This window comes from Salpingoeca rosetta, assembly GCF_000188695.1.
Source record: "Salpingoeca rosetta unplaced genomic scaffold supercont1.7, whole genome shotgun sequence".
NCBI classification, from domain to species: Eukaryota; class Choanoflagellata; order Craspedida; family Salpingoecidae; genus Salpingoeca; species Salpingoeca rosetta.
In genome coordinates this window covers 1293781-1303998 of record NW_004754927.1, presented here as the reverse complement: position 1 = coordinate 1303998, position 10218 = coordinate 1293781, and the positions used below count along the sequence as shown (strand labels likewise).

The 10218-nt window shown below is 55.4% G+C and overlaps 3 protein-coding genes across 3 annotated transcripts in view; 1 reads left to right on the top strand and 2 right to left on the bottom strand.

Moving 5' to 3' along the window:
• The window catches only part of PTSG_03320 (uncharacterized protein), a 2675-nt gene extending 1045 nt beyond the window's left edge, over positions 1-1630 (bottom strand). Inside the window, exons 1-4 of the mRNA XM_004995841.1 lie at positions 1109-1630; positions 778-956; positions 362-490; positions 127-171 (exon numbers count right to left, since the gene is read on the bottom strand). Coding sequence (XP_004995898.1) covers positions 127-171; positions 362-490; positions 778-956; positions 1109-1400 — 645 coding nt within the window. The 5' untranslated portion in view covers positions 1401-1630. The remainder of the gene's footprint in view (positions 1-126; positions 172-361; positions 491-777; positions 957-1108) is intronic.
• Positions 1600-6515, top strand: PTSG_03319 (uncharacterized protein). Its single transcript, XM_004995840.1, has 15 exons — positions 1600-1642; positions 1906-2222; positions 2389-2523; positions 2673-2917; positions 3120-3282; positions 3480-3616; positions 3839-3961; positions 4151-4236; positions 4434-4530; positions 4705-4826; positions 4970-5107; positions 5268-5388; positions 5625-5717; positions 5887-5976; positions 6211-6515. The coding sequence occupies exons 2-15, from the start codon at positions 2036-2038 to the stop codon at positions 6250-6252; spliced, it is 1779 nt and encodes a 592-aa protein (XP_004995897.1). The 5' UTR covers positions 1600-1642; positions 1906-2035; the 3' UTR covers positions 6253-6515.
• PTSG_03318 (MFS permease) overlaps positions 6516-10218 on the bottom strand; it is a 4692-nt gene continuing 989 nt past the window's right edge. The window contains exons 2-11 of the mRNA XM_004995839.1: positions 10010-10218; positions 9844-9886; positions 9517-9649; positions 8942-9196; positions 8371-8741; positions 8070-8146; positions 7738-7864; positions 7409-7530; positions 7109-7229; positions 6516-6816 (exon numbers count right to left, since the gene is read on the bottom strand). The exon at positions 10010-10218 is cut by the window's right edge and continues 132 nt beyond it. Coding sequence (XP_004995896.1) covers positions 6720-6816; positions 7109-7229; positions 7409-7530; positions 7738-7864; positions 8070-8146; positions 8371-8741; positions 8942-9196; positions 9517-9649; positions 9844-9886; positions 10010-10218 — 1555 coding nt within the window. The 3' untranslated portion in view covers positions 6516-6719. The remainder of the gene's footprint in view (positions 6817-7108; positions 7230-7408; positions 7531-7737; positions 7865-8069; positions 8147-8370; positions 8742-8941; positions 9197-9516; positions 9650-9843; positions 9887-10009) is intronic.

The window sequence follows — 10218 nt, the reverse complement described above, 5'->3', positions numbered from 1 at the left end:
TGTGTGTGTGTGCGTGTGTGTGTGTGTGTGCGGAACGAAATTGAAAGGAGGCAATCCCCAAACGCTATCACTTCTGCCCCGTGCATCGGTGAATGCAAGCGTGTCAGTTGGTGTCCACTAGCAAACCTTGGTGAAGTGCTTCGGCCACGGCCCCGCGTCCCGCGATTTCTTCTGAAACAAGCGAATGAGTTGCACGTTCGTCAGTGCTCACAAGGACTTGAACACGCGCAGGCACACAAGCACACGAGTATACAAGCAGCACAGTGAAGCAGCACACACACACACACACTCACATGTGTGCTGCACACAACACGACACCACACACACACACACACACACACTCACACACACTCACACACACCGGTACGGGCTTGACGGTGTAGTTGGGGTTGGTGAGACAGTAACGCTCCTGGGGAAGATGGAGACCGGGCTTCTCGGGGATCGGGGGAAGTGGCATGTCGTTCTTCTCCCGCGCAATCTCAAGCAGATACTAGCACGGGCAAGGGCAGCATGAGAGAGTGAGTAAGAGGGAGGGGGGAAGGAGGGGTGTGAGTCGTAACAATGATGGCAGCCACAAGGGCGCACAAAAGGGTCGAATGCGAGCACACCCACGTCCACGGCTGGAAGCAGGAACAGAAAGGCTGAACAACATACAATGCACAAATACACACACACACACACCCACACACCCACACACACACACACACACACACACACACACACACACACACACACACACACGCATGCACACAAGCATGCACACAAGCACGTGCGCACCTCTCGTGGTGGTGGGGCGGAGTTGTCAAAGTCTATCCTGCTCTGGATGGCCAGTTTGACGTCTTCCACAGTTAGAGCGACTGTATCCGCAGCCTTGACTCTGCTGTCCGCTGTCTTGTCGGACCCAACACGGTGCTCCGCCAACCTCGTGCCGTCCTCCAGCATGCTGTGGATGTATCCTGGTGGCATCAACGAGTCATAGTGAACGTGCGTCATGGCATTGCATCCATGCGCACACATGTACAGATGCTCAGATCAACTCAGCAAACACACACATACACACACACACACACACACACACACACACGCATGCACGCGCGCATGCACATACGTTGGCAAAACTCGAGGAGCTGTGGCACAACGAGCGGTTCAAAGTATGGGATGCCCATATCCTGCAGGATCTGAATGATGGACTTGGCTGTGCGAGGCATGGTTAGGGGCTCCGTCTCATCCACCTCTGGCTTCTTCACTGCACTACTGCTACTCCCGTTCCCTCCTGCCACATGATTGCTGCGGTTGCTGTTTGCTGCAGACGATGCAGCAGCAGCGGTCGCAGCTGCACTTCTCGCGTGCGCACGAGACGGGCTCGTGGACATCTTGGCCTGCTTTGCCGGTTGCTCCATCGCGTGACCCCTTTTGCGGATCCCTTCTTGCGCTCACTGCTTCACCCACCACACCACCACCACCACCAGCAATCCGCGTGCCTTTGCTTGCTTAGTGCACCTGCACCTCGTGGCTGCTGGCCTGCCTTGCTTGTTGTCTGCTTCTGCTTTTGCTGCTGTGTCCTCTGCTGTATTGGGCGCTTGTGCCGTTTTTGGAACACACACAACTCGCTCCTGCTGTTGCTTCGTTGTGGGCGAATAAAGTGAGTGAGTGGTGTGCGTTGTTGGACGACTGTGTGTTGGTCGTGCTTGTGTACATGTGCTTGTGTACATGTGTGTGACAGGTGGCAGGCACACCTCTGGCGTGTGGGTGTGCACGAGAGAGAGAGAGAGAAAGAGAGCGTATTGTTGGCTGTGCCTGTTGGCTGGCTGAGCGCCTTCGTTTTCATCGCTGGCGTTGCTCACTGGTACTGCTGACACACACACGCTCATGGCTATGCGAACTGCCACATAACGGTTGGTGCAGGACAGCGAACAACGCACACATACGCATACACTGCACGGAGGCACAGAGATCCAGAGGCACAGAGGTCCAGAGGAGTAGCATCCACGATAAAGGAGGAAGCACGATAGCGCAGGGGTAGGGGACAACGATCATGAGAGCGTGGAGCACACGCGGCGCTTGTGTTGCCGCTGTGCTTGTCACCGTGGTTGCGCTTGCATCCGTGGTTGAGCTGGGACATGGTGCCATCGTCGAGTTTGGCGACGATGGCAGGTCCTGGCATCAACACACGGAAGCGCTCTTCAAGACCAACAAGAAACGCCCCTTCATCGACTTTGCAGGTGGGCTCAGCTTGTTCATACGTTTGCGCATATGTGTGTGCATGTGTGCATGTGTCGTTGTGCATGTGTGTGTGTTTGTGTGTGTGTGTGAGTGTTGTTGACTTGACGCTCACGTGCATACGCACATATGCACACGCACACACAACACTGCTCTGCCCTGCATCAGTTGAGTGTGTTGGCGACTTCTCCTACATGGTGACGGCGTCATCGTTTGCACCATACTACGAGATCCCAACGGAGAGACCTGGCGTCACCAACATTACCAACGCCTGCGTCGTCCCTGAGGGACTCGAATGCTCAGGTGCACAACAACTACACGCACACACACACACACACACACACACACACACACACACACATTGCTCGTATCTTCGCGTGCACGAAGAGACTTCTTGTCTTTCTTTCCACCTTTCTCACCCCCCCCCCCGGCGGTTTGACACACATGTGCAGCCTCTCCCCTGACCACAACCGCCCCCGTCACAACGACTGCCAACGCCACTGTCAACGCCACCACAACCCCGAAACAGGGAGGCGGTAGCCGCCGCTCCCTGCAGGGCGTGGGTGTGCATCCACGTGTCGTACGTGGTGACAAGACCACGGCTGCACCGACAACAGCGGCAAAGGCAGGCAGTGACGACGATGACGATGATGACACACAGCGCCTCGTGTGCGACCGCTCCAGCGGTCTTCGCATCGTAAGCTACTGTCTCTCTCTATTGTGTGTATGTGTGTGTGCGTGTGTGCGTGTGTGTGTGTGTCGCATACAAACAGTCGTGTCTGAGGTTGTCCACTTGCTTTTCCCTGACGTGCATGCTTCGAGCATCACTCCACCGCCCTCACACACTCACATCTACCCACAACTACCAATGCACATACCTTGACCGCGCACATTTGCAGCTTGAGAGTCAGATCAAGCTGCAGTCTGGCTGCCGCACGTGCGGGTCTGTTGTCACGGTGCCCACGGGCCACTTTGCCTTTGACGGCTACTACACGCTGTGGATTGAGTCCGTCCCAGAGTCATCAGGCGGCAACATCACACACACCGGCGCCCCCATCTCTGGTGCGCTTGATGTGTGTGTGTGTGTGTGTGTGTGTGTGTGTGTGTGTGTGTGTGTGTGTGTGTGTGCGTGTGCATCTGCAGGAAACGATCGTCGTTGCTTTCCCCTGCTGCTGACCCCTCACCACCACCATCCCCACCACTACTTCCACCGTTCCCACCACCACCACCACCACTTCCGCCACCACCATCACTTCCAGGCACGTCCACGTTCAAGAATGTGGACGGGTACCTTCCGTCTGACCTTGTGCCGCTGCTGCCGCTGTACGCGGGTCTCGGCTTCAGTTACGGCGGCCTCGCTCTCTTCTGGGCCGTCATGCTCGCCTGCTACTACAAGGTGCCGCCGTGTGCTGTGTGTGTGTGTGTGTGTGTGTGTGTGTGTATGTGTGTGTGTGTGCGTGCGTGTGCGTGTGTGTGTGTGTGTGTGTGGATTGGGTGTGGTACAGTATGCTTTTATCTTCCTGTCCCTCCACGACCTTTTCAACCGTAGCTGCCAATGCAAATCGCCACCACCTGACCGCCACCATCACCATATTGCCCTCGACCGCCACCACTGCAGGATCTGCTCTACATCCAGTTTTGGATGGGCGCCGTCATCTTCTTTGGAATGATTGAGATGTCTGTCCGCTACGCCGACTACGACCACTTCCAGAACAAGGGCACACGCTCAACCGGTCTCATGGTACGCGTGTGTGCGTCACATGTGTGTGTGCGTGCGTGTTTGGTCGTGTGGCTCTTTCGTGTGTGACACACAACATATGCAAGACCACCTCGGATTTCGCTCATGCTCACCTTCTTCGCACGTATGCATGTGTGTGTGTCACCCTGTGTGCCATCATGTGTGTGTGTGTGTGTGTGTGTGTGTGTGCAGGCGTTTGCTGTTCTTCTCTCGGCGGCGAAGCAGACGCTGTTCCGCCTGCTCCTCCTCATCATCAGCATGGGTTACGGCATTGTCAAGTGCGTTGAACAGCAACACGTGTAACACAATACGGCAATCCCTCGCATGTGCACGTGTGTGTGTGTGTGTGCGTTCGTATGTGTGCTTGTGAGTGGTGGACAGCACATGTATGTGCACGCGAGGTGCCCGTAAACTGGAATTCAACCCTCCATCACCTCACCATCATCGCCACCACCACCATCACCATCGCCATTAGACCGCGTCTGGGCGGGGCTGTGAAGTACATCACTGTCATTGGCGGCGCTTACTTCTTCTTCCACGCCGCGTATTTTATCGCGTCGGAACTGGCAAAGGTGCTGCTGGTGGTGGTGATGGTGGTGATGGTGGTGCACATGCGCATGACATGTTTGCGTGCATCAATGACCCACGTGGCGTCACACGCTGACACACACACACACACACACACACTCATATTCACATACACTCACATACACTCGCACACATACACACAAATCAACAACGGCCAGACCTCTGACGCGAGCGACCAGGTGCAGAATGTGATGGCAATTCCGCTCGCCGTCCTGGAGACGGGATTTCTCTGGTGGATTTTCCTCGCCCTCTCAAACACAATCAAAATCCTCATGCTCAGGTGTGTCATATGTGTGGATGTGTATTTGTGTGTGTATGTGTGTGTGTTTGTGTGTTCGACGCGATGGAGGGTATCATCACCCGCTTTCCTCACCATGTCCCTCCTCCTCCTCCTCCTCCTCCTCCTCCTCCTCGTCTCGTCAGGAACAACGCGACAAAGCTGCTGCTTTACTCGCGATTTCGCATTGCGCTTGGCATTGGCGTTGTTGCCGGCATCATCTACGTTCTCTGGCTCTCGTTCGACGACACGACCGACTGGCGCACCGCCTGGTACCACGAGGGGTGAGTTTGCACCGCCATCTTGTCGTCTTGATGATGATCTTGGTGGTGATGGTGATGGTGATGGTGGTTGATGATTGAACACATTCAACATCTGTGCGCTGCGCTTTGCGGCTGACTATCACCACAAGCACTCACACTTGTTCGTCCATACCACCACCAGCTACCTGCACTTCCTGTTCTTCGGCCTGCTCGTTGTGATTCTGTACCTGTGGCGGCCGACGCTCAACAACCAGCGCTATGCGTACTCCCTCGACGCAGACAACGCAGACGACGATTACGAGGTGCCTCGCTTTGTGTGTGTGTGTGAGGAGCTGACCTTGGATTTGCTGGTGTGTGTATGTGGTGTTGATTGCGCTTTAGTTTTTGGTCTTGGCGGTGCAGCATACGCATACACATCATCATCGTCTTGCCTCATGTTCTCTCACGGATCCTTGCACAATGCTCGTGTGTACTCGCGCGTTTGTGTGTGCATGTGTGTGTGCATGTGTGTGTGCATGTGTGTGTGTGTGTTCATCAGGTTGTGCCCAACTTCCAGTCTGACGCAATGAAGCAGCGCAACGTTTCCAACCGCCACCAGTCCCAACACCAGCTCCCGCTCTTGCCCGAGGAGGTGAGCGGCTGTGCTTCCGTATGTGTGCGTGTGTGTGCGTGTGCGTGCCTCTCCGTTTGTGTATGTGTCTGTATTTGTGTGTGTGTGTGTGTGTGTTTGTGTGTGACCTCTGTCTACACCTTTCCACCGTCCCATCACCACCTCACCACCACCGCCGCTGTGCATCCAGGATGAGGATCTGAAGTGGGTTGAGGAGAACATCCCAAGCACGATGGTCAGCGACACGACATTCCCCAGCTTTCCCCTCGACTCCGATGAGGTGCTGTGGTGGACACGAGACGTAGGAGCGGAGGGGGTGTGGTTGTTGATAGTTCAGTGATGGTCATGAACGCATGGAGATGACGGTCAACTGCAAACGACACACACGCACATACAGACACACACACGTACACACAGACACACACAGACACACACACGCACGCACACGCACACACACATGCATACACACCTCACACCTGTGCTGTCGTCGCTGGCGTTTTGTTGCGTGGCGCAGGAGCTGATGCACACGCGATTTGAACTGTCCAAGATGGACTGATGACGCGATAACAGCGCGAAGGACTTGTGTTTTTGCTGCGACTGGACTGGAGGCGCTGGTGTTGGTGTTTGTTCATGTGTTGTGGTTTTGTTGTTGTGCAGTGGTTTCGTATTGCCTTGTGTTGTGTTTGAATCTCACGCGTACGTGGTGTCTTCCCTTTAGCTGTGAGCGTGAATGGTTGCGGATGAATTACACTGGAACTCTCCAAATCACTTCACCTACCACGCCACACACACACACATACACATACACACACATGTGGGTGGAACTAGCGGGTTGTTTACTGCCGTTGCGTTGGGGTATGTGCGTGTACCATTTCCACCTCACACACAGAGAATCGTGACCGACCGAGAAATATGCGCCAACGTTGCACACAGCGCAGCACAGCACGGAACGAAGAAACAATGATAACACCCCACATGCACAAGACTTAGGCCTCTGCATCACTCGCGATTACAACTCCCTGGCTACTGCTGCTTTGTCGTAGCTGCCGCCGCTGGTGGTGCTACTGCTGGTGGTGGTGGGGCTTTGTTCTCCTTCAGCATATACTTGGGGTCCACAGGCCTGTCAGGTGGACAGCGGGCGAGTGAACGAGTGATATGCATGTGGCGAGATCAATGAAGTATGCCAGCATGCATAGAATGACATGCACACACGTACACGTAACGCACGGACACATACACACACGCACACACACGCACACACACACACACACACACACACACACACACACACACACACACACACACACACGCACAGAGGCAGGCAGACACACACACACGCACGCACGCACACACACAGTGGCAGGCAGACACAGACACAGACACCCCCCTACACACATCCCTCCCCCACCCACCTGATCATGGCGTTGCAGAGGACGGCACATGTGAGCAGGCCGGCCATGCTGTAGAGCGCGGTGTTGTAGAGGGACGGCGTTGGGTCAAGCGTCCCCGCAGGCGCAATCTCCATCAGGCTCCCTTGTGGGTGCAAGGTGGTGTCGGAGGTGAATGAGATGAAGCAAGCGGTGAGAGCGTTGGCATACACGAGGTGTGTGACCACGTTCGACTTGCCGGGGCGCGCACATATTACAAGCAAACAGGCAAGCGAGCACCACAAACAAACAACCACACGAACGGAAATGTCTCCGTGTCCGTACCGATAGTGACGGTCTTTGCATCCACGAGTTCTGAGAGCGATGACATGGGCGCGCCAAACTTTGTCTGGAAGAGGGCGGGGTCGCACTTTCCGGCCAAATCGTCCACCGCGGCCTTGTACGATCTAAACGCAGGTTGGGTGAGGCCATGTGGCACGTGAATGGTTGTTGGGTGAACGTTTGGATGTGTGAACATGTGATTGGTTGCACATTCGCACTTGATCATCAACGTTTCTCTGCCATATCCATGTGAGCCCCATCACCACCGTCATCACAAGTAACATCCCCACCATCATGACCGTCATCATCCATTCATCATCCATTCAACGCACGAGTCACGGAGAGTGGAGAGGAGGAGAGGACCGCCGAGCGCGGCTGCACTCCACGCCGTCAGCTGTCGTCCGTGGATGGCACCAACGTGCTTCTGCCCAAAGATGTCGGCAAGATACGCAGGCAGCACTGGCGATGGTGTGTGTGCGGGGAGTGGGGGTTGGTGGGTAGGCAGCATGTGAGGTGAACGTGATGGCGGTGATTGCTGCAATCACACACAAAGCAGACGCCCACGCACACACACACACACACACACACACACACACACACACACACACACACACACACACACACACACACACACACACACACACACACACACACACACACGGACCTGAGAAGATTCCGCCGTAGAAACTCATGGTGAGAGCAGTGCCGGCAGCGAAGATGTACAGCGGGGTGGTGGCGGGGCTGGCAGGTGATGGGTGGTGGCGGAAATGGTGGCGTTGGATTAGGACGTGTGAGCAGACTCCAATATGCACACGCACATCAAGTACGATGCACAACCTTACGCGCACACAGACAGACAGATAGACAGGCAGACAAATAGATACATACACACGACACAACACACACACACACAACACACCACACAATGCACACAACACACACACACACACGAATGCACGGCTCACTTCTCGATGAGGTAGTTTGTGAGGGAGGGAAGGCCTGCCATGACTGGGATGCCCAAACCAAACAGGAAATACGTGTTTTTGCGTCCAAGATAGTCGCTCGCCGCAGCCCAGCCAAGGCGACCAACCATGTTGATGCCGCTGAGCGCAGCCACGTACCCAGCAGCAAACGTGCCCGTGACAATGTGCGGCAGCGCTGAGCCAAACACGTCAGTCATGATATTCTTGGCGCAGGACATGACGGTGACGCCTGCGACGGCATTGCCGGCGACAGCGAGCCACAGGAGATAGAATTGTGGCGTCTTGAGCGCCGTTGTGTAGTGCACGTTTCCACTCGTCATCATCTTGTTCTCTGTCTTCGGCTCAACAAATCCCTGCAGTTAGAAGAAAAAAGAGGCGGTTAGGTGAGCGAGTGTCATCTGCAAGCACACACACACACACGCACACACACACGACACAACACAACACACACACACACACATACACACACATACACACACACACACACACTCGCCACCATTCGCCCATACACGCTGCTACACACGATTTGTTTCTCCCTCCCACATAGGCGCACCTCTGGCTTCCACCCCTCTGGGGGCACACGCTGCCCCATGGCACCGGCAAGCATGAGGGTGAGGTACGATGCGCCGAGTGCAAAGAACGTCTTGGCAGCGCCAGTGCTGCCCGTGCCCACGGCATAAACGCCCGCATCGCCGCTGATGCCGGCCTTGGAGAGGTCTGTGGCCGAGGCAATGACGACTTCCTGCAATTGTCCAGAAACATCAGCAAAGCGGCGCCCGTTCTCCGTCACGAGATCAACGCTGTCGACCTGGACAGAGGATGGATGCATGGTTGTGTGATGGAAGCGCGGATGACGAGTCGATTGAATGGCGGAACACCACTTGCTCAGCGTCTCGAATCTACAGCAGGCACAGATCGCCACAACAACAACAACAACAACAAACAAACAAACAAACAAACAAACAAACAAACAAACAAACAAACAAACAAACAAACAAACAAACAAACAAACAAACAAACAAACAAACAAACAAACAAACAAACAACAACAACAACAACAACAACAACAACAACAACAACAACAACAACAACAACAACAACAACAGGCAACTTCACGAGTGCACTCACGGCTCCGAGGTATGTTGGCATCTCGTAGAATGCGGAGAAGAGGGCCTCGTTGACGGGTGTGGCGAGCATTGCACCGCCGCCAAACGCCGTCAGGGCAAGGCCCGTCGCAAGCCCGCGCCGGTCAGGGAACCAGCTGCACCGCGGTGGCATGATGTGCGGTGGTGTACGTGGTGGTGGTGGTGGTGGTGTGGGGGAATATGTGTGAGGGAGGGACGAAGATAGAGACATGTTGTGTGCTTGGGTGTACATGTGTGCACAATTTGTGGCTGGCGTGGATGTGATAGGGGATCACGCATTGCTGTGCTGTAGAAAGGTGTGGCAGCTCACCGCATGAGCGTTGACACGGGACTGATGTATCCAAGACCCCAGCCTGCAGAGCAATCAACCATTGGCCGCATTGCCAGTGGATTTGAGGTGATGTGGTGAGAATACCAGGCAATCACGGGCTCACAACGATCACACATGCGCACACACACAAGCACAGTGCACGCACCGATGCCGCCAAAGACGCCGTATCCGAGATAGAGGAGAGGCAGCTCGTGCAGCATGGTACCGAGACCCGTGAGCATGAGCCCGCCGCCCCACGCCAGACCAGCGGCCGTCGCCACCATGCGCGGGCCCTTGCGCTCCGCCCACGGCCCAAGGAAGGCGGTGGTGAGGCCCAGGGTGAAGGCGCACATGGAGAAGATGGGCAGGACCTGG